This window comes from Mirounga leonina, unplaced genomic scaffold (assembly GCF_011800145.1).
Source record: "Mirounga leonina isolate KUSES-001 unplaced genomic scaffold, KU_Mleo_1.0 Mir_154, whole genome shotgun sequence".
NCBI classification, from domain to species: Eukaryota; Metazoa; Chordata; class Mammalia; order Carnivora; family Phocidae; genus Mirounga; species Mirounga leonina.
Genome location: NW_023270389.1, coordinates 62,950,293 through 62,975,222, shown reverse-complemented (window position 1 = coordinate 62,975,222; position 24,930 = coordinate 62,950,293). Strand labels below are relative to the sequence as shown.

The 24,930-nt window shown below is 36.7% G+C and overlaps 1 protein-coding gene across 1 annotated transcript in view; it reads right to left on the bottom strand.

Moving 5' to 3' along the window:
• Positions 1-24,930, bottom strand: part of CATSPERE (catsper channel auxiliary subunit epsilon) — a 210,309-nt gene that overhangs the window by 51,292 nt on the left and 134,087 nt on the right. Inside the window, exons 9-11 of the mRNA XM_035011039.1 lie at positions 15,090-15,159; positions 12,679-13,153; positions 5,521-5,963 (exon numbers count right to left, since the gene is read on the bottom strand). Of these exons, the coding sequence (XP_034866930.1) occupies positions 5,521-5,963; positions 12,679-13,153; positions 15,090-15,159 (988 nt within the window). The remainder of the gene's footprint in view (positions 1-5,520; positions 5,964-12,678; positions 13,154-15,089; positions 15,160-24,930) is intronic.

Here is a 24,930-nt window from a genome sequence, read left to right as displayed (position 1 = left end):
ATACCACCTCACACCAGTCAGAATGGCTGAAATTAACAAGTCAGGAAACGACAGTTGTTGGCGGGGATGCGGAGAAAGGGGAACCCTCCTACACTGTTGGTGGGAATGCAAGCTGGTGCAGCCACTCTGGAAAACAGTATGGAGGTTCCTCAAGAAGTTGAAAATAGAGCTACCATATGATCCAGCAATTGCACTACTGGGTATTTACCCCAAAGATACAAAAGTAGGGATCCGAAGGGGTACGTGCACCCTGATGTTTATAGCAGCAATGTCCACAATAGCCAAACTGTGGAAAGAGCCAAGATGTCCATTGACAGATGAATGGATAAAGAAGAGTGGTATATATATACAATGGAATATTATGCAGCCATCAAAAGGAATGACATCTTGCCATTTGCAACCACGTGGATGGAACTGGAGGGTATTTGTTGAGTGAAATAAGTCAAACAGAGAAAGACATGTATCATATGATCTCACTGATATGAGGAATTCTTAATTGTAGGAAACAAACTGAGGGTTGCTGGAGTGGCGGGTGGGGTGGGAGGGATGGGGTGAATGGGTGATAGACACGGAGGGTATGTGCTCTGGTAAGCGCTGTGAATTGTGCAAGACTGTTGAATCTCAGATCTGTACCTCTGAAACAAATAATGCAATATATGTTAAGGAAAAAAAAAAGAAGAAGAAGAAGGTAGTGGGAGGGGAAGAATGAAGCGGGAGAAATCGGAGGGGTAGACGAACCATGAGAGACGATGGACTCTGAAAAACAAACAGGGTTCTAGAGGGGCGGGGGGGTGGGAGGATGGGTTATCCTGGTGGTGGGTATTGAGGAGGGCACATTCTGCATGGAGCACTGGGTGTTATGCACAAACAATGAATCATGGAACACTTCATCTAAAATTAATGATGTAATGTATGGGGATTAACATAAGAATAAAAAAAACTGACAAAGATTAGAGTAGTAGATTTGCCAAGAGGAATTCAAAAGTGCCAAATTCTTCATTTTCAGTAAAGAGAAGCATAACTTTATTATCCCACTGTTAATCTTGAAAGTTTAATATTGATTTTTAAATGCTTCAGAAATAAAATTAATCCCTAAGGATTGAAAGCAAAAAAAAAAAAAAAATTCTCATCACAAGAAAAAATATTTGTAACTATGTGTAGTGATGGATGTTAAGTAGGCTTATTGTGGTGATCATCTCGCAACATATGCAAACGTCAAATCATTATGTTGCATGCCTGAAACGAATATATTGTTATATGTCAATTATAAAAAATATACCTCAGTTTTTTTAAAAAAAGGACTATGTCAATTAAGATGTTCAAATCATTTTTAAAATTTCAAAACTAACTTTTGGTGTAAATATCACTATGAAACCAGCTAGTAGCACTAAAAACTTTTCAAATTTAAAGTTATCCACTTTTGTATATAGGTGTTATATTCAGGTTTTTTTTTTCAAAATTGAGTAATTAGCTAGGATACTTGGCAACTGTACGAGCTAGTACATGCAATGATTAGTCTGTGAAGTTGCATTGACTCAATCTGCACAAAATAAGCAAGGTTATCATATTACTACTGTAATTCATCAAATCTAAGATGCCACAGGATGTAAGACTCATCCTGATTTCATAGATGTTAAAAAATGTGCCCTAGGATTGACGACAGTGGTGAGTATAGTTGTAGTAGTAACACGTAAACATACTGTTTGCTATATGCCAGAGGCACCGCTAAGTCCTTTATGTATATAAACTCATTTAATCCTAAGAAGCTTATGAATTAAATATTATGACAATAATTATTATATTATTATAAAAAATATAGTTAATATAAAAATATTATATTAACATGTGAACATAATTACATATTAATTAGATATTATATTACATATAATATATTGTTTTTATTATCATTACTTAGATGGAAAGTATTAAGGCATAGAAAGATTAAAAAACTTGCTAATTCCTTTGAATTAGTGTTTTTGTGTTTTTGGGGAGTAATTAGTAGTGTCATTACTAGATCATAGGGTATTTTCATTTTTAACTTTTTGAGGAAAGTCCATACTGGTTTTCTACAGTGGCTGCACCAGTTTGCATTCCTACCAATATTGCAAGAGGGTTCCCTTTCTCTACATCCTCACCAACACCTATTGTTGCTTGTGTTTTTGATTCTGGCCATTCTGACAGGTGTGATACATGCACCCCTTATGTTCATAGCAGCATTATTTACAAAATGGTGTATATATGGAATATATACCATATATATGGAATATTATCCAGCTATTAAAAAGAATGAAATCTTGCCATGTGCAATGACATTTTTGGAACTAGAGAGTATAATGCTAAATGAAATGAGTCAGAGAAAGACAAATATTATATGATTTCACTCACGTGTGGAATTTAAGAAATAAAACAAATGAGCAAAGTGAAAAAAAAGAGAAAGAGACAACCAAAAAACAGACTCTTAACTCTAGAGAACACACTGATAGTTACCAAAGAGGAGGAGGTTGGGGGCTGGGAGAAACAGGTGGTGGGGATTAAGGAGTGCACTTGTCATATTGAGCACTGGGTGATGTATAGAATTGTTGAATCACTATATTGGTACACCTGAAACTAACACAACACTATATGTTAACTGTACTGTAATTAAAATAACTTAATAAGGGCGCCTGGGTGGCTCAGATGGTTAAGTGTCTGCCTTTGGCTCAGGTCATGATCCCAGGGTCCTGGGATTGAGTCCCACATCGGGCTCCCTGCTCCTTGGGAGCCTGCTTCTCCCTCTGCCTCTCTCTCTCTCTCATGAATAAATAAATAAAATCTTAAAAAAAAATAACTTAATAAAAAATTAGATGTAAAAGCAATCTTAATAAAGTAAGATTTTTATGGAATCAAATTTTAAAAAACTTGCTTAATGTTATCAGCTGATAAATGACAGAGACAGTATTTTATCAAAACATGCAAATTTTAATGTTTCTTTGTCCTTGGTCATTTGTATATTTTGATTGGTAACTATATTTTGAAGTTCTGAATTGCAAATGGGCAAATGTACATTATGCAGCCCATTCTTGGAAAGAAAACTTATGAGAGCTTATGCAGATATTGCAGCTAGATAATCAAAGAAAACTTTCCTGGGCTGAAGGAGAGTGTAAATCTTTTCTGTTCTTGTTCTGGAAGGAAGGGGGTACCTCAGTTTCAGAAAAGTGAGTTACATATACATCTTGTTTCTTGAAACATGATCAATCCAGTCTTATTTTATTTATTATGTTTTACTTTTCCCCTGTATCTTCTTCCCCCATTCTCTTCCCCTCTTCTTCTTCCCCCTATGTGCAGGCCCCCATAACATATATCAAACAAGCATGATGTCATCATATTTGATGACATATGATATATTTGATCTGATATCTGTCCTTGGGATCTTGGTATCCGTGTAAAATGAGTAACGCTTTTCTTTTTGTTCCTTGTGATTTACGTGTAGGTGTTTGCAATTTTTGTAAACGTTACTCTGTGATGGATCTCAGTTCCTTACTTGACACTATTTTCCACTCGACACTGTTTTAAGATTTATCCATATGTCTGTATGCAAATCTAAATCAGCTCTCTGTGTTTCTAAACCTGTTTATGCCAGATTGTGGTATTATGGTAGTTGTGGAATTAAACATTATGGACTGATGAAATTGAGCGTAAAAGGAAAGTAAAGTTATTGTTTCCCTGAGAACAAAATGGATTGCTCTGGAAAGTTTTAATAAAACAAGTCCCTGAAGAAATTGCTGAATTAGGTATGAGCAAGATAACAGTAAGAAGTTGGACAAAATGAAAAAATCTAGAATTCTGATGGCTTTGCCAGTGTCATTAATTTTTTCCCTCCTCTATTTTTAAAAGATTTTATTTATTTGAGAGAGAAAGAAAACATGAGCGAGAATGGGAGGAGAGGCAGAGGGAGAGGGAGAAGCAGACTCCCCGCTGAGCAGGGAGCCCAACAAAGGGCTTGATCCCAGGACCCCGAGATCAGAGGCTTAACCAGCTGAGCCACCCAGGCACACCCCGCTTTAAAGAAACAGAAGTGGGAACTCAGAGATAATGCATTATGAATAAGGTTATGCAAGAAAGGAGAGGAGATGCTCCAGTAAGTTGACTTATTTCAAAGAAAAGTCTGTGGGCCTATTTTAAAAGGTTGATTAATGAATGTACATCCATTTATTTAAGTTAAAGTACAATGTTTCATTCATATCAGTTTCATTTTTTATGATTCTCTGTTTTAACTGATTTTGGAATTAACTGAATATTTCATTCCATTGCATCTGTTAAGATGCCCACTACAGTATATGCTAAAGAAATCTGAGCCCAGAAAGAGAAGGTGGGAAATAGAATATACAGTGTTTGGGAAGGAATTGTAGTAGATGTAAAATGGTTATGCTATAATGTTCATTGGAAAGTAGTCTACAAAATAATATATACAGTACATTTGTACCTAATTGTGCTGGATTGTCTGCAAAGTTAGCTGCAGTAATCCCTCCCATTCCTGTAGGCACCCCCCTTTATAGGGTAAGTTTGCTGTTTTTCCGTCAAGAGGTAGGCTCTATTTCTCCATCCTGTTAACCTAGGCTGTCCTTGTGAATTGCTTTGACAAAGAGAATGTGGCCAAACATAGGCCTCAAGAGGCCTTCTGGGATCTGCTCGTACTGTGTTAGAATACTGCCCAGAGACTCTCTTGGGAGAAAGCCAGCTCTGGCCTGGATGATAGAGGCCACATAGATCAGAGACAAGTGCTCAGCTGAGGCCCCTTATTCACACAAGCCAGTGCATGCACCAACCACTTGACGTGTGGTTGAGGCCATCTTAGATCACCTTGTCCCAGACAAGCTACCAGATGACCACCTCATGAATGAACGCAGACAGATGAAACCAGCACTATCGCCCAGCTGCTCACAACCCAAATTGTTGACAAATAAAACTGGGTGCTGTTTGAAGCTGTCAGGTTTTGGGGTGGTGTTATATAGTACAAAAGATAGCAGAGAGAAGTCTACACAAAGCCATGTGTTTAAAAAAAAAAGGAAGCAAATAATACAATTGACATCAAAGAGTTCTGCAGGAAAGTGCTTTTAGGCGGCAAAGATATTTGCCTTGGATATTGAAGTGAAAATTGTGGCTCAGGAGCTAATGGCTTATCATATTACTATTTATTAAAAACTTGTATATTTCTCAACATTTTCTAAGCTAAACCTAGAAGGAAAATCTGTTTTAAATGTTTATAAATATATGTATATATATATATATTTATAACAGATGAAGAAAATTTCAATTTCTTTTCAAATTAAACATTTTTTACCACAATCAGCTAACAGAAATTACTTCAACAAGAGTCAAGATGACATAAAATTAAGGATAAATGTTTGTTATCAGAAAACTTCATTGAATGTCACCATTGATGTTAGATACTATATTTTTCGTGACAGGATAAAAAAATGTAAATATTTTAATTTTACATTTATTGCAATCAAATGAATAGATTTTAAAATATTAACTTACCGTGGTTTTAGTGCAGTATCCTAGGGCGATTTCATAGTGAACCTGTTCTTTCTCTTGTAATATATTTGGGCCGTATGATTCCACAACAATATACAGACCAACATTTTCTGGATAGACTATTTGAGCCCAAATGGACAGGTTCTGTCCCTTGTCCAAAAAGTAAAAAACACTTAAAATATTATTATGAAATGCCATGTAGGGGCATTTTTCTTTTGTAGTGAAATGTACACTTTGTGATTCCAGTTTTAAAGGATATTCCCGTGGCTGTACTGTGCCATTTTCAAAAACATATATGAGATATATTTGAGCAGATGAACTCAATAAAATTAATGACTTCATTGTGCTATTTGTCCATAAATGTAGTTTTATTGCAGCTCTAATATTGATCTTGAAATAAAACATTATGTTATTTTCCATTTTTACCACAACATTTCCATAATAATCTGGAAAAGAAGGAGAAAAGCTTGTGTTATTCTAAGTAACCATAAATCCATGCACTTTTAACCAAAATAATTTCTTTTGTAGTAATGAAGGATTTATCTGTTTTGAGAAAATTAGAGTGTGCAGACACAAACCTGCAACTTTTATGTGATGCTGGAGAGCTTCTCTCCCACTTTGTAGTAGAACAATTCTTTTCCTGGATAGATTCTTCTTGTACTTACGACATCACTTTATATATGACACCACTTACATAAAAAGCTGGAATTAGTGCACTAAATAATAATGAGCATAGACATGCAGGAATAGTATTATTAGGAAGCATTGTGCTATGGATGGAATTGTGTCCCCCCCCACAAAAATGGATAGGTTGAAACCCCAGCTTGCATTGTGACTGTATTTGGTGATAATGTCTTTTGGGAGGTAATGAAGGCTAAACTAGGTCATAAGGGTCCTAGTCCAATATGACTGGTATTCTTGTAAGAGGAGGAAGACATAAGATCTCTCTGTGCATGCAGGTGGGGGAAAGGCCATGTGAGGAGGACACAGTAAGAAGGTGGCCCGTATCTCCAAGCTAGGAAGAGGGTCCTCGCCAGAAACCAACCTTGGTATCACCTTGATCTTGGACTTCTAGGCTGCGGAACTGTGAGAACATACATTTCTATTGTTTAAGCCATGCAGCCCATGACATCTTGTTATGGTAGTTGTAGCAGAGCAATACAATTGGGATAAAGAAATGGGTGTGTGTGTGTGTGTGTGTGTGTTGTTATGTCTTCAGGTTCACTCTATAAATAATAACCAACTTCCTTCCCTTAACAGAGTATTATGTCTAAGTCACAGAGGTTTACAGACAATAAGTCTCTTAAATTCTTTGGAAGTAGCTGTATCTGTAAAATGAACAGTTGGACTAGTTGATTTCATAGCTTTTTTCCAGACATGACATTCTCCGTGGATAAGTTCTAGGGATATACTTTCCCTAATTTAAAACAACAACAAAAACAACAACAACACTTTAAGGGGACTGACTAAAAGGAGGAAGTTCAATTCATAGAGTGAGGAAGGTTCAGAGTGTATTGTGCTTATGCATCTTACATTTGAAATTTGAATAAATAAGTGGCATTTTCACAAATTACTGTAAAACTCCTAAATCAGCAATGTCAATTGTTGTTAGGATCAGAATACTTTAATGAGACATCACTGTCCACATACATGTCCTTATAACCTTAAGTTCTCATGTAGTGATAATGTTGTCAGTAGGAATTCAACCATATGATAATGCTGGTGAAATTGTTATGTTGATCGGTAAGGTTAATATGCAGCTCGGAATATTTTTCGGAGTGTTTTAGTATAACTGCAAGGGCAAGATGCCCTTCCTGCTGAGGCAACACACATGGGGCATCAAACACCAGCAGTAACATGTTGGTAACTCGGGATGTTGAGGCACTTTGGGCAGCACAGTGACGAGGTAATTTTTCTCATATAACTTACTTTATAAATTTAATTTTGTTTTGTTTTTCCTCCCTCCAGGCTTACCAAACTCTTGGTCTGCTGTGCTTTGTGTGTGTGTTTCTAGAAATTTCACCAGGAGGAAGGAAAAAAATGCAGGCAGATGACCTAAAAAAATCTATCTGGATGTTGAGTGAGAAAAGTAGGTGCAGGATACACACAGTGTGATGATACATAAAACTCAAAACCTCACAAAACAAAAAATATATATTGCTCTTGAATTTTAGATAATGTCCAGGTCATGTGGTGATGCGGTCCTGTCTTTTTCAGCCAGCCTTGTCGGTTGCCACTTTCAGATTCACATACCACCTAGTCATTCACAACAAATTTCAGTTCTGCAAACTTGCCATGTTCTCTCCCGCCTCTGGGTCTTTGCTACTTCAGCTCCCATCCTGACTGTTGATCTAAATTTTCTAATATGTACCCTCTTCCTGTTCTCAGTTGAGAAGGCATTTCCTCTATGCGGACTTTCCTAATCTCATAAATCTGGACTAGATGTCACTCTCCTGCCTGTCACGCTGCTCCTTAAAACATTATTTTTTTTTTAAGGATTTATTTATTTATTTTAGAGAGAGAGAGCACAAGGAGGTGAGGGGCACAGAGAGAGGGAGACAAGCAGACTCCCATTGAGCAGAGAGCCTGATGTGGGGCTGGATCCCAGGCCTGGTATCATTACCTGAGCTGAAATCAAGAGTTGGATGCTTAACCGACAGAGCCACCCAGGCACCCCGCTCATTAAAACATTACAAAATGATCTTTGGATTAAATGTGAAGTTAAGATGAAAATTAGGAATTATTTGCAAATGAGATTAAAAACACTATATATAAAGGTTTGTGGATGCAGCTAAAGCCACAGTGAGAAAAATGTATAGCCCTATGTTTATTTGTAGTTTTAAGTGCTAGAAAACAAGACTGAAAATAAATGAACTAATCATTTACCATAAGAAGCAGGCAACAGATACCAAAGTTATAAAAAGAAAACACAAGTGAAGAATCAAGAATGACAAAAGCAGAAATTAAGGAATTATATAGAAAGAAGATTTGATAAACAAGCCAAGAGTTCCTTTCAAAGGAAAAGAAAACAAAACCAAAAAACCATAAGAATAAGAAACAATATTTTGCAAGTCAAAGTAATAAGGGGTGGGGTACAGACAACATCATAAATGAGAAAGGGAATACTATTACAGATGATAAGCAGTCTAAAAATTAAAATGGGAAACCTTTGCCAATAAGGTTTATTAGAAAATCCAGATAAAATGAGTGATTTCCTAAGGAAACACAAACTTCTAAAATTGACTAAAGACACCCATCTACACCCAATGTGGGGCTTGAACTCATGCTTGATCTTGAACCCAAGATCAAGAGTCTCATGCTTCATCAGCTGAGCCAGCCAGGCACCCTCACGGCAACTTTTAAATAGTGGGTTATTTGAGAAATGGAAATGCTGCAGGCTGAAGGCTTTTAAATTCATCTTTCATATGCTTATGGACAGTTTAGACTTTTTATCTCAGCATTTCCAAATGGCTCTTGGTAAAACATTCAGCCTTTTAGGTCCCTCTAAAATGTATCCCCTGTTGATTATTCTAACTTTATCTCCTTATCACTGTGGTCAGTGGCCTTTTAAAAACACAAATATGATTCTGCTTCTCTTTTGCTCAAAACTCTTTAAAACCCTATATGGGCCTTAGGAGAAGGTCTGATTTCTTCACATGGCTTATGAGGACTCTCATAACCTGAACTTGATTTCTCCAGGAGAGATTTCTCCTTCTTCTCTCTGGAGAACTCTGTTTCAGCAGTGGATTGTCTTTCAAGGCCTGGATTGTACCCTGTTTTCTCTGTGTCTGGGTTGTTGGGCACCCCATCCCCACTGTTGTCTTCACTGCCTAACTAACCTCTACCCATTCAGCAGGACTCAGCTTAGACAGCACTTCTTCAAGGAAGCCTTCTGTACCTTCCTCTCCCCTAGAATGGGTAAGGTACTCGATCTGTGTGCCTCTCTAGCCCCTGAGGTTGGCTCTGTCATAGCATTAGCCATGTTGCTTTATTGCGTGTTTGTCTTTACCCTCTGCAATTTTGTAAACTCTGAAAGGGTGGGAATTCTGGGGCTTTCTGGGTGGCTCAGTTGGTTAAGCATCTGAATCTTGGTTTTGGCTCGGGTTGTGATCTCAGGGTTGTGAGCCCTGTGTGGAGCTCTGTGCTCAGTATAGAGTCTGCTTAAGATTCTTTCTGCCCTTCCCCCTGCCCTCATACAAATACACTCTCTGTCTCAAATCAATCAATCAATCTTAAAAAAAAAAAAAAAGAAGAAGAAAGGGTGAGAATTGTGTCCAATTTCTATGCTATCTCCACCTCCCAGTAGAGCGCTTCACCAATAGTGCATGTTCAATGAGTATTTGTTCATCCATTTATTCAAAAAAGGACCTATTATATATTATTTTAGACACTGTGGGCAAAGCAGCAAATATAACAAAGTCACACAGAGCTTGTTTTTTCATGGAAGATTCAGTTAATTTAGAATAAGCACACATGTAGTTTGTTAGGTATTGAGAAGCTCTGTGAACAAAATGAAGTATAAGGGCCAGAGCACGGGAACTAGGGCAAGGTCAGGGAAGAGCTCCCCGATCAGGTGGCATTTGGACTCAAACCTGAATTAAATGTAGGAGTCATGCAGACATCAAAGTGAAGAATTATCTGGCATATGAAACAGTAGCTATCCAAGGAACAGCAAAGAGCCCAGTTTGCAACGAGGTAACAGCGAACAGAGGGTTAAGTGACAGGAGAGGACATCAGAGTCTGGAGTCACACCACATACTGCTTTTCGGGCCATAGTAAGGGTGTTGGATTTTATCCAAATCCAAAGTGATATAGAAAGCCGAATGAGGGTTTTAAGCTGAGGAATAATGTGATTTTGCATGTTTTCAAAGGCTTACGTTAGCTGCTAGGTGGACTCTAATGGGTTGGAAGGGTGGAGGCAGGGAGAGCATGTAAAAGGTTCTTGCATGTATAGGCTGGAGAGGACACTGGCTTGGAATGGAATGGGACTGGTGGAAGGGGGTTGGCTTTTAGGTAGACTTTTTAGATAGAGCCAAGGGGAGCTGCCCAGGGATTAGTTGTGGGATGTGAAAGGGAAGGACTCGAGGATGAGGTCAAGGTTTTTGTAGCTGGAAAGACTGGAGGAGGTGGTATTTACTTGATAGGAAAGGACTAGGCAGGAGCAGGTTGAGATAGGAGTGAGACTCAGGGATTCATTCTTGGATGTTAAATCTGAGATGCCTACTAGTCATCCAAGTGAAGGTATCCCAGAGGCAGTTGGGAATTGGAGCTTGGAGTCAGGCTAGGAGTTATGGCCGGAGGGCACAGCGCATGGAAACAGAGCTCCAGAAGATGTCTGAAAACTAGACCCTGATGTGCTTCTCCATTTGGGAATCAGGAAGATGAGGGATCAGGAAAAGAGGCTGAGGAGGAGTAGCTAGTGAAGTAGCAGGAAGGGCAAAAAAGTGACACCTCAGAAGTCAGGTGACAAAAAGTTATTTCAAGAATCAGTTGAAGGCAGTCAGTTAAGTGTCTGCCTTTGGCTCAGGTCATGATCCCAGGGTCCTGGGATTGAGCCCCACATCAGGCTCCCTGCTCAGTGGGGAACCTGTTTCTCCCTCTTTCTCTGCCTGCTGCTCCCCCTGCTTGTGCTCTCTCCCTCTCTGTCAAATAAATAAAATCTTTGGGAAGAAAAAAGGAATCAGGCCCTGCTGAAGGCCAGCTCATGGAGGATGGCTGAAAATTGGCCACTGGGTTAGCAAAGTGGAGGTTGTTAAGAACCTTGACAAGAGCACTTCCCATGGAGTATTTGATTAGAGTGGCTTCAAGATAAAGTGAGGAAAGATGAAGAAGTGAAACTAGGCAATATTTTTTAAGAGTTTTGTTGTAAAGGGGAGCATAAAAATCAACTGGTTGGAAGTTGCCAGGTGATAGGAGTCAAGAAAGACAAGGGGTGCCTGAGTGGCTCAGTTGGATAAGCATCTGACTCAGCTCATCTGACTCATCTGATTTCAGCTCAGGTCATGATCTCAGAGTTGTGGGATTGAGCCCCGAGTCGGGCTCTGGGCTCAGTGTGGAGTCTGCTTGTCACTCTCCCTCTGCTCCTCCCCCTGCTCACACTCTCTCTCTAATTAATAACAAATAAATAAAATCTTTTAAAAGAAAGAAAGAATTACAGAGACATTTCCCTTAAATTCCATGGTTAGGGCTATCTCCTAAACACACTTTTTGAGGATTGAACTTCCTATTTCTTTGCATTGCCTATAATGTTTATTTAGTATACTACCTTGGGAATAATAAGATTCAGAATAATTATTGTTACCACATGTCCAGTTTTATTCTAAACATTTTACTTACAATCCCTTATCCAATCAACACAACCACCCTATATTCTAGATTAGAAAATGAGACTTGCAAATGTTCAATGACTTGCTCATGGATAGGAATACGGGTCCATTTAACTCTACAACACCTGCTATAGGTTGAATTTTGTCCCTTTGGGAACGATGTTGACATTCTAATTCCCAGTATTACTTCAGAATGTGACCTTATTTGGAAATAGGATCATTACAGAGGTAATTAGTTAAGATGAGGTCCCACTGGAGTAGGTTGGGTCCTGTGTCCTTGCAACAAGATAGCATGTGAGGACACAGGGAGAATGCTATGTCGTGATGAAGGCAGAGGTTGGAATGATGCAGCTGCAAGCCAAGGAATGGCAAGGTTTGCCAGCAAGCCACCAGAAGCTAGGAAGAAGCAATGAGAGAGCCCCCCTTTGGGTTTCGGAAGGAACATGGCATTGCTGACACCTTGAATGGGGACTTCTACTCTCTAAAACTGAGACAATAAATTTCTATTGTTTTAAGCTACCCAGTTTGTGGTAGCCCTAGGGAGCCCTAGGAAATGAAGACAACACCATATCACCTCCTATGCTGAAAATGCATGCGTAGGTTGTTTAGTTAGTATCTGCTGAATGACCAAAATGAATCTATTTTGAGTTTGCCATTTCGCTATGTAAGATAACCTTAGTAGAACTTAAAAAGATATCCATTTTTAGGTGGTAAAAAGTGCACTTTTACTTACCAAAAGTATCATATATGAGTGTATTTATAATTGTTACATCTTCATAAGGAAGATGTCTACTATAAAAATTAGAATAATTTTTGCAGAATGAGAATGTCTCACCTATGAAAATATCATGAATAATGCTGTTATGTGATAATCTTGATAGATTTCCAAATTCTGTAGGTGTTTGTAAAACTCCAGTCTCGGTGAAATTGTGATAACAATAGTAGATCCGATGTTTGTCCCGCAGTATTAAATCTGGCAGTGCTGCGTATATAAAATGTGGGGTTAAAAAACTGTCTGTAGAGACATCTAATGCAAAGTCTTGGTACACCCACTGTTCTGTATCTTCATTGTATATTACCACATAAATTGTTTTGTTGATGTTACATGCAGTGCAGTAATTTAATAATAAGGCAAGTTCCAAAGGGTGTCCTGGATACTCGACATTGTGTATAGTCAGTGTAGCAGCTGATGATATATTTAGAAGATTTTTCAGTTTTTCAGTAGTTATTATTTTGACAAATTTAAGAAAAGTATATCCGAGATAAACTTCATTTTCTGTCCAGATTGCCATGCTACTTCTTCTTTTAGCCTATAACAAAATAGAAAATAATTAGAAGATCTTTGGTTTTAGGGACATTCCTAACAATTCTGGTCTTCTAATTTGCTATATTTAAAATGTAGTAACTACTACATTTTAACTTTAACTACTAACTTTTAGTGTATTTCTGAATAATACTCTAGACATTGAAATGTATTACATAGAAATATATGTATTCATAAATATAAATTATTTCAGTAATTTTATTCTTTGATATATTGTTTCTATCTGTAGAAATAATTCATCTTAATTCCCTTTTAAATTGACCCTCAGAGAATATCAGCCTTCTCTTTTCTTATGTATTTATCCGCTCTGGCCACAAGCCCCTTCCATGTTCATTACTATCAAGATATAAAGACACTTTAAACATTAAGTTATTTTTGGAATTATAGTTTCCTTGGATATGAGATAAAGAGAAGACAGAACTGAAAACCTTAGACAAATCAATACCACCCTTTTATGAACACAGGCTGTTAGAGAGGAAGGCCACTGAGAGACTGCTATGTCTGAAATTCAGTGGGCCTAATTTCATTTAGAGTTCCAAGGTCCCCCTTCTTCCCTATCTCTCCTTCCCAACTGTCTCTAATTCTTAGAGATTTTTACCGAATATGTAACTTCTATGTTCATGATGACCAAAAGGAGTCTCTTGGGCACATCTTTCCTCCCTAAGTTTATGTAATGTACACATATTTAGTAATGGATATACTCAAACAAGATGTAGACAGATATCAAACTGGTAACCAAAGAAACAGACTATTTGGTAAAGAGTCATTTCAGTAAAAAGCCATTTTATCAAATGAAGATTCAATTTAAAGTCTAGAGCTTATGTTGCTTTAAATGAGTGTGAGATGATCCTTGAAATATATTAGTAACAAAATGATGAGCCCTTCATAGAAAAGACCCATAATTATTTTTATTCTTGGCAGAGGGATGGGAATCCATCATAAATATTACAGATGGGGATTCCAAGGAATGAGTTTTTACCCACCACAAACTTTCCCATAGATCTTCACTTAGTGAAGTGAAGCCAAAAGGTTTTGGGACAAGGCAGGGGAGCTGATAGATCCCCCTGAGGCATTCAGGCCTCTCCCAAATATAAAGCAGTAATCCTCTGAAGACAAGGAGGGGGCAGGCATCAAGGCAGCAAAGTTGAGAGAAATCCATCTGCATTCTGGATTCTCAGCTACCATAGGCTGGAAGTGGGTAAGCTGGCTGAGGGAAACTCTCCCCCCGACACATGGTTGGCCTTTACATATGTGGGACAGGGAAGCAAGAGAGATAGATAGAGAGATCTCCCAAAGCATGAAAATCTGGAGCAAGATGAGAGAGGAAGGAATCCCTCAGTGATCAAAAAGTTGGTGGGCTAGGCTATAGAGCAGAGACAGCTCTCCTGGGTTTTGAAAGGTGGTGGCCAGTTGTAAAGTATGAAGAGTTCTCTGGAATCTTGTCAGTGCTAAGAACCCAAGCATGACTAAAGAGAAAAAAACTCATAAAAATGCTGAAGGACCTAGTGGAAAAGATGGGCAACATGAGGGCAGAGATGGGGAATTTCAGCTGAGATATGTAAATAATAAAAAAGAAGTGAAATTGCTAGATATAAAAAATATGATATCAGGAATAAAAAAATTATTCGATGGATTCAAGAGTAAAGTGGGAAAAGCCAAGTAGATAACTTGAAGACGGTTTAATATACAAACTGAAATACAAAGAAAGAAGTAGGGTAAAAAAAGAATAAATAGATTGAGATCTGTGGGACAATATTAAACAGTATCATATATGTGTTTTTAAACTCCTAGAAGGAAAGGAAAAACAGAATGGTGCATAAGAAATATTTGAAGAGACAATGTCCAAGAACACCCCTAAATTAATGAATGACATTATCCCAGAAATCCAAGAAGCTCCCTTGAACCACAAACAGGATACATACAAGGAAATCACACCTAATCACATAATAAAAGTGCTGAAAACCAAAGAGAAAGAGCAAATTCTGAAAGCAGCTACAGATAAAAAGATACATTGTATATATGAGAACAACAGCATGAATAATGGCTGACTTCTTACCCAAAATGGTAAGAGGCCATAAGATAATGGAATGATGTTTTTATAAATTACTTTAAAAACAACAAAAACCAGCTGTCATCCTATAATTCTGTATTCAGTGAAAAATATCCTTCGAAAATGAAGGGAAAAAATAAAGACACTTTTATACAGACAAATGCTGAGAAAACTTATTATACAAGAAAATTCAAAGACATTCTTCAGGCTGAATGGAAATGAGTTCAGGAAGAACTCTGCATATGCAAACAGAAATAAAGCATACCCAGGAGGATATATATATATGTATATAAATACATATATATATGTATAGATATATATGTATAAATATCAACTGATAAAATTTTGTTATCAGTTGATATTTATATACCTATATATCTTTATGACAATTGACATTTTTAAAGATTTATTTATTTATTTGAGAGAGAGAGAGAGCACAAGCAGGAGGGGTAGGGGAAGAGGGAGAGAGAATCTCAAGCAGACTCCAGGTTGAGTGGGGAGCCCGACTTGGGGCTTGATCTCATGGCCCTGACATTATGAACCAAAACCAAGATTCTAACATTTAATTGACTGCACCACCCAGGTGCCCCATATGACAACTGACTTTTTAAAGCAAAAATATTAACAATGCATTGAGATTTATAGCATATTTAGGAGTAAGATATGAGATAAGAGTACAAAGGGTGGGTGGGGTATGAATGAAATCATATAGTTATAAGTTTCTTAACACTTGTGAAGTATATATTTGGAATTACTCTGATAAATTAAAGATGATTATTGTATAGCTAAGTGCAACCAATAAAAAACAGTTTTGAATAAAAAAGAATCAACACAGTAGAAAACACAGAGATACTGAAAAATACATGATTCACTCAGAAGACAAGAAAAGAGAAACAAAAGAACAAGTGCGGTTGATAGAAAACAAATACCAAGATGGCCCTAACTCCAACTATAGCAATAGTTACGTTAAATCTAAGTGGACTGAATACTAGAACTTTAAGGCACATGTTGTCACAGTGGAGAAGAAGCAAGACTGCAGTTTATAAGAAATATAAAGCCACAGATAGGTTGACAGTAAAAGGATCAAATACAACCATACACCATATAAGCATGAAACATAAGAAAGCTAGTGCATACCCTCTAAAAGAGTTCAGATAGTAAAATTGAACACACCAAAAGTTGGTGAGATATGGAACTAAATGAAAAAAGCTCCTGTAAATATTTTATGTCTTAATTACTATAGCTTTATAATAAAGTTTGATACATGATAGAATACTTTGCTACTCCATCCCCTTCCAACCCTCAGCTCTTTACTCTTTCATATATATTTTAGAATCAGTATATTGAGCTCCACAAAGTAACATTGCAATTTTGATTAGAATTGCATCAAATCTATAGATAAATCTGAGAAGAACTGAAAAGCTTTTAATATTCTGTATTCTAATCCATGAACATGATATAGCTAGCTATGTATTCACATCTTTATTAATATTTTTGATAATATTTTATTTTTATCTCAACCAAGATCTTATACACTTTTAGTGGCATTTATTTTTAGATATCTGTAATTTTTTTGTTCTATCTTGAATTTCCATATGACTTTTAGAATCAGCTTCTCAATTTCTATTGTATATATGAGAACAATGACATGAATAATGGCTGCCCACTGGGATTGTTATGATGTGTGCTGAATTTCTCAAGCATAGACATCTTAACTGTAGAGAATCTTCTCACCCATGAACCAATCTCTCCATTTAAGTCTTTTATTTCACTCAGTAATGTTTTGTAGTCTTTGTTGTGTGTGTGTGGTATGATTTTTTTAAAGTTTTAATTTAAATTCCAGTTAGTTAACATACAGTGTAATATTAGCTTCAGGTGTACGATATAGCTCTTCAACACTTCCATATATCACCTGGTGCTCTTCATGACAAGTGCACTCCTTAATCCCCATCACCTATTTCACCTATTGCCCCACCACCTGCCCTCTGGTAACCATCAGTGTGTTCTCTGTGATTAAGTGTCTGTTTCTTGGTTTGCCCCCCCCCTCTTTTTTCCCCTTTGCTTTCTCCCAATGCATGATATATTTGATCAGGTGACAGAAATTGTGACTATTACCTTGTTGAGTGCTGAATAGTTTTTATAAGTACTCTTGAATTTTGTTCTGAGATTTAATTAAGTTATTGGGAAACATTTGGATCCTTCTGGGTCTTGTTTTTAAGATTTGTTAGACAGTCTGGTGATATTTATTCCTTAGTACTGAGGCAAGACATTTAGAGCACTCTACCCAATGCCCCATGAATCACTATGAGCATTTTCAATTTGGTTGGTTAGAAGAGGTACTATTCCCATCCCTATGTAAATTATCAATTCTATTCCCCTGCCCATTCAGTCATCCCTTTCCCCAGATTGGACAGTTTCTCCACATACATACACTTATTAGTACTCTGCTGAATACATGAGGGGAACCCTTTGCACATCTCTGGAATTCTGTGTGCAGCTCTTTCATTTCTGATATTCTGCTTTGCAAACTCCAACCACCTGTTCTCTCCTGTCAGCTCCACTTCCTGAACTCAGGGAATCTGCTAAACTCTGCTTGAGTTTCCCATGTCCTTGTTCCATAATCTGGGAACTCTCTCAGGAGGTTATTCTAGGACAATTGCAGGGCTCATCTTGATTTACAATGTCTTGAGAGGCATCGTTTCATACATTCTGTTCAGTCTTTTTGTTTTTGTGTGTTATGCAGGAAGGTAAATATATAGTCCCTGCTTTTTAACTTCATCTTGACCAGAAGTGGAAGTTTCTAATATAAAAATTTAATGCTATAAATTTCCCTCTAAGAACTGCTTTAGCAGCATTCCATAAAATTTGATACCTTATACTCTTATTTTCATTCAGTTAAAAGACTTTCTAAATTCCCTTAAAATGTCCTATTTAACAAAAATCATTTAGAGGTGTACTGTTTAATTTCCAAGAATTGGGATATTTCCAGATATATTTCTGTTATTAATTCCATTGTGGTTAGAGAACATTCTTTAGATGATTTAAATTCTTTCAAATTTGTTGAAGTTTGTTTAATGACTCCGTATATGGTCTATCTTGATAAATGTTCCATGAACACTTGCCAAGAATATGTATTCTGCTGTTGTTGGGTAAAATGTTCTATACATTTTAACTAGATTCAGTCAGCTGCTCAGTACTTCTATACCCTTGCCTATTTTCTGCTATTCTATTTTCAACTGTAATTATGGATTTGTTCCTCTTTTAATTTGATCAGTTTTGATATGGTTTTAATATGTTGTATTTTAATTTTCAGTCAGTTAAATATTATTTCTAATTCCCTTGAAAATGTCTTTGTCCAAAGGGTTATTTAGATATGTATTTGTAAATTTTCAAATACCTGAGCGTTTTCTAGATATATTTTTTAAAAATTTATTTCTAGTTTAATTCTGTTAAGATCAGAGAATATACTTTGGCTTTTATTCTTTTAAATATGTTAAAGTTCATTTTATGTTCCAAAATATAGTCTATCTTGGTTAATATTCCATGTCTAATTGAAAAGAATGTGCTTCCTGCTGTTGATAGGTGGAGTATATTCTACAAATGTACTATTAGATTAACAAATAGTATTACTCTTGGGTCACCAAACTTTTTATGGAAAGGGCCATATAATAAATATTTTAGGTTTTGGGCCACATAGTCTCTGTTGGAAATTTTCATCAGTGCTGTTGTAGTGCAAAAGCAGGCAGAGAGAATACATAAACAAATGAGCATGGCTGAGTTCCAATAAAACCATTTACAAAAAAAGGTGGCAGAGTGGATTTGACTGATGAGCGATAATTTTCTGACCCCTGCTGCTGTTTCTTTGTACATCTTTGGAATTTTGTGTTTGTCTTATCTATTCCTGAAGAAGGAGTGTGGAAATCTTCCAAACAATTTGTTGATTTATCTATTTCTTTTTTCCATTCAATTAATTTTGTTTCTTGTATTTTGAAGATTTGTTGTTAAGTGTACCACATTTAGGGTTGTTATGTCTTCTTGATGAATTGATCCTTTTATCATTATATAATGTCCTTTATCCCTGAGTATTTTCCTAGCTTATTTGATATTAATAAATCCATTCTATCTTTCTTTTTTTTTTAAGATTTTATTTATTTATTTGAGAGAGGGACAGAAGACGATGGTGGGGTGGGGGGGCAGAGGGAGAGGGAGAAGCAGACTCCCTGCTGAATAGAGAGCCTGATGTGGGACTTGATCCCAGGACCCCGGGGATCATGACCTGAGCTGAAGGCAGGCACTTAACCAACTGAGCAACCCAGGTGCCCTGTCTTTCTTTTAACTAGTGTTTTCATGATATAGCCTTTTCCAATATTTTACTTGTAATTCACCTGCATCATTTTATTTAAAATGAATTTCTCATAGAATGTATACAGTTTGGTCTTTTTAAAAAAATCCAATTTATCTATTCATCAATCGATGGACACTTGGGCTGTTTCCATAATTTGGCTATTGTCAACAATGCTGCTATAAACATTGGGGTACTTGTATCCCTTTGAATTAGTGTTCTTGTATTCTTTGGGTAAATACCCAGTAGTGAAATTGTTGGATCATAGAGAAGGTCTCTTTTTAACGTTTTTTTTTTTTTTTTTAAAGATTTTATTTATTTATTTGAGAGAGAGAGAGCACAAGAGAGGGTAGGGTCAGAGGGAGAAGCAGGCTTCCCGCAGAGCAGGGAGCCCGATGTGGAACTTGATCCCAGGACTCCGGGATCATGACCTTGAGCCGAAGGCAGTCACTAAACCAACTGAGCCACCCAGGTGACCCTATTTTTAACTTTTTAAGGAACCTCCATACTGTTTTCCAGAGGGGCTGTACCAGTTTGCATTCCCACCAACAGTGCAAGAGGGTTCCCCTTTCTCCACATCCTTGCCAAACCTGTTGTTTCTTGTGTTGTTTATTTTAGCCATTTTGATGGGTGTGAGATGATATGTCATTGTAGTTTTGATTTGTATTTCCCTGGTGATGAGTGATGTTGAGCATCTTTTCAGGTGTCTGTTGGCCATCTGCTTGTCTTCTTTGGAAAAATGTCTATTCATATCTTCTGCCCATTTTTAAATTGGATTATTCATTTTTTTGGGTGTTGAGTTTTATGACTGATGAATGGATAAAGAATTTGTGGCACACACACACACACACACACAAATAATGGAAATGGAACATTACTCAGCCATAAAAAAGAATGAAATCTTGCCATTTGTAATAACATGGAAGGAGCTAGAGAGTATTATGCTAAGTGAAATTAGTCAGAGAAAGACAAAAACCATATGATTTCATTCATATGTGGAATTTAAGGAACAATACAGATGAGCAAAGGGAAAGAAAATAGAGAGAGAGGCAAACCAAGAAATGGACTCTTAACTATAGAGAACAATCTAATGGTTACCAGAGGGGAGGTGGGTGGAGAAATGGGTGAAATGGGTGAAACTCAGGACCCTGAGATCAAGACCTGAGCCAAGATCAAGAGTTGGGATGCCCAACCAACTGAGCCACCCAGGTGCCCCCAAATAACTGGAACATCAAAAACTTAAAAAAATATATCCAATTTGACAATTGATGCCTTTTAATTAGTGCTCTGGCCATTTAAATTTAATGAAATTATTGATATGTTTCTATATAGCTCTACCATTTTATTAATTTGTATTCTCTGTTTTTGTCCCAGTATTTCCCCTTCTGTCTTGGATTATTTGAAAAAAATATTTTTAGTATTCCATTTTAATTTATATATTAATCATAATCTTTTTAAAAAAGATTTTATTTATTTATTTGGCAGAGAGACACACAGCAAGAGAGTGAACACAAGCAGGGGGAGAGGGAGAGGGAGAAGCAGGTCTCCTGTGGAGCACCGAGCCCAATGTGGGGCTCAATCCTAGGACCCTGGCAACTTGACCTGAGCTGAAGGCAGATGCTTAATGACTGAGCCACCCAGGCACCCGATCATATACTTTTTTTTTTTTTAAAGATTTTATTTATTTGACAGAGACACAGTGAGAGAGGGAACACAAGCAGGGGGAGTGGGAGAGGGAGAAGCAGGCTTCCTGCTGAGCAGGGAGCCCAATGTGGGATTTGATCCCAGGACTCTGGGATCATGACCTGAGCCGAAGGCAGACACTTAACGACTGAGCCACCCAGGTGCCCTGGAATCATATACTTTTTTTAATGTTGCTCTAGGGGTTACAATTTATGCCCTTTTCACAACCTACTTAGAATTAATACTTTGGAATAAAGAAAACTCACTACTCCATAGGTTCCTTTATCCTTCCTCATTTATGTTGTAATTGTCCTATATGTCAAGATACATTAAAAGCCCCACCAGAAAATATTTATGTTTTAAGTTTTGCTTTTATACATATTTGCTGTCAAATTATCTTAAGGATCTTAAGGGTGTAAAAATAATCTATTTACCCATATAAGTACCAATTCTGTTGTTCTTTATTGATTCCTGACTTTTTAAATTTTGTATTTCCTTTCCACCTAATAAGCTTCATTTGGCATTTATTTCTTTTAGAACAGGTCTGCTGGTAACAAATTCTCTTAGTTTTCTTTCATTTAAAAATATCTTTATTTTTCTCCTTAATTCCTGAAAGACATTTTTTGTCTAGAAATAGAACTCTAGGTTAATATTTCTTTTCTTTCAGTATTTAATATTACTTCATTGCCTTTTGTCATCTATGGCTACTGATGAGAAATCTGTCGTCACTTGAATCATTGTTCTCTATATATGATGTGTCATTTTTCTCTGGGTGCTTTCCAGTTTTTTTCCCCTTTGGTTTTCAGTAGTTTATGAATTTCTTTGCAATCATCTTGTTTGGAGTTTGCTGAGTTTCATGACCCCATAAGTTTATATCTTTTCCAAATATGGGAAGTTTCTAACCATTAATTATTCTAATATTTTTACTACATGATACTCCTTCTCCTCTCCTTCTTGAGACTTCAGTGACATGAATGCTAGACCTTTTGGTATCATCCCACAGGTCTCTAAGACTTGGTTTAATGTTTTTTAAAGATTTATTCATTTATTTTTTAGAGAGAAAGAGAAGGAGCGGGAGAGAGAGAGCATGGGGGTAGAGGGAGAGGGAGAAAGAGTCTCAAGCAGATGCTGTGCTGAGCAGAGAGCTTGACATGGGGCTGAATCTCATGACCCTGAGATCAGACCTGAGCTGAAACCAGAGTTGGATGCTTGACCAACTGCACCCTCCAGGTGCCCCAGACTTGGTTCAATTTTGACTATTTTTTCTATTGTTTAGATTGGAAAATTTCTATTGAGGTAGCTTCAGTTTTATTGACTGTTTCCTCTATAATATCATCTCCATTTTGCTATTGAGCACATTTAATAAGTTTTCAATGCAATTATTCTATTTATATTCTAAAATATCTGGTTTTGATTCTTTAAAATAGTTTTAAGCATTCTTGTTCTTGAGGACTGTTTCATTGAATGTATATAATTTTAGGTTGACTATAATTTTATTTCAGTTACTTGAGTATTTTACTATCTTCTGGCTTCCACTGGTCTTAATTATTTTATTGCCTTGCTTGTAATTTGTCTTTTCTGTCTGGATAATTTTAATATCTCATTAGTCTTTGACTAACATGCAATTTGTGACCATGCAATTTGATTATTTTGTTCTAAGTGGGTTTTATTTTTTACCATATTAATTGGCATTTATTACTATTTCTGGACTGAGGATTGATGTCTTTAAGTCTGAAAAATTCTCAGTTATTTCCCATCTCTCTGGTCCTTCATTTTGGAATGCTGATTAGATATATGTTGGATCTTCTCTTTTCCATTTTCTCTTTTTTCTCCCTTATTCTTTTTTTCTTGTTTTCCATTTCTTTTTCTCTCAGACTTTTATCTTGTTTAATTTCTTCTTATCTAATTTCCAATGCATTAGTTATCTTTGTTGGATTCAATCTTCAATTTAAGCTGTCCACTGAATTTTACATTTCAATTTTCATTAGTTTTACCTAAGCTTATTACATAAAATGTAATATTTTAACATTTATTTTTACATATTAAAATTTTTGAAATACAATTCACATACAGAAAATGGACAGAAAATGGACTAAATAGAAAAATACATGGCTGGAAGATTTGTGACAAAGCAGAAGTCTGTGTAATGACCTTAGAGATTTAGAAACAGAATATCATCAGAACTCCCAAATGCCACCCATTTTCTTTCCCAGTCACTATTGTTTTTCCTTTCCAGGATAACCACTATTCTAAATTTTATAGTAATGACTTTCTTGCTTTTAGTTTTACTAATTGTCTTGCCATTGGTAGATTCCTTTTTCCCTATGTTTTCCACTTATTTAAATCTATTAAGGATATTTTATATTTTGCCAACTCCAATACCTGATGTCCTTGCAGGAATGATTCTGCTTTTTATTGTTTCCGCTGACTCCCATGGCATCTTGTTTCTTTGTGTGTTTTGTCATTTTTTACTGTGAGCTCAATTTTGTCAGAATGTTATCTGTGGGAAATTTTCGAAGCCTGACTTGAGGGTTTATTTCTCCAGAAATTATTGTGTTTTCTTCTGCTTGGTGCTAGCCTTAATGGTTTCTGAACTACGCATGTCCTGGGAATCTGGGCCCCAAAGTCCATGTGGGTTCTGATCACAGATTCTTTTTTTTAAAATTAACATATAATGTATTATTTGTTTCAGGGGTATAGGTCTGTGATTCATCAGTCTTACACAATTCACAGCGCTCACCATAGCACATACCCTCCCCAATGTCCATCACCCAGCCACCCCATCCCTCTCACCCCCCTCCACTCTAGCAACCCTCAGTTTGTTTCCTGAGATTAAGAAGTCTCTTATGGTTTATCTCCCTCTCTGGTTTTGTCTTGTTTCATTTTCCCCTTCCATTCCACTATGATCCTCTGTCTTATTTCTCAAATTCCTCATATCAGTGAGATCATATGATAATTGTCTTTCTCTGATTGACTTATTTCATTTAGCATAATACCCTCTAGTTCCAACCATGTCATTGCAAATGGCAAGATTTTTTTTTGATGATGCATAATATTTCATTGTGTGTGTGTGTATATATATATGTATATGTATGTGTGTGTGTGTATATATATATGTATGGCATATATATACATGTATATATATATGCCATATCTTCTTTATCCATTCATTTGTTGATGGATATCTATGCTCTTTCCATAGTTTGGCTATTGTGGACATTGCTGCTATAAACACTGGGGTGCAGGTGCCCCTTCGGATCACTACATTTGTATGTTTGGGATAAATACCCAGTAGTGCAGTTGTTGGGTCGTAGGGTAGCTATATTTTCAACTTTTTGAGGAACTTCCATACTGTTTTCCAGAGTGGCTGCACCAGCTTGCATTCCCACCAACAGTGTAGGAGGGTTCCCCTTTCTCTGCATCCTTGCCAACATCTGTCATTTCCTGACTTGTTAGTTTTAGCCATTCTGACTGGTGTGAGGTGGTATCTCTTTGAAGTTTTGATTTGTATTTCCCTGATGCCAAGTGATGTTGAGCACTTTTTCATGTATCTGTTAGCCATTTGGATGTCTTCTTTGCAGAAATGTCTGTTCATGTCTTCTGCCCATTTCTTGATTGGATTATCTTTGGGTGTTGAGTTTGATAAGTTCTTTATAGATTTTGGATACTAGCTCTTTATCTGATATGT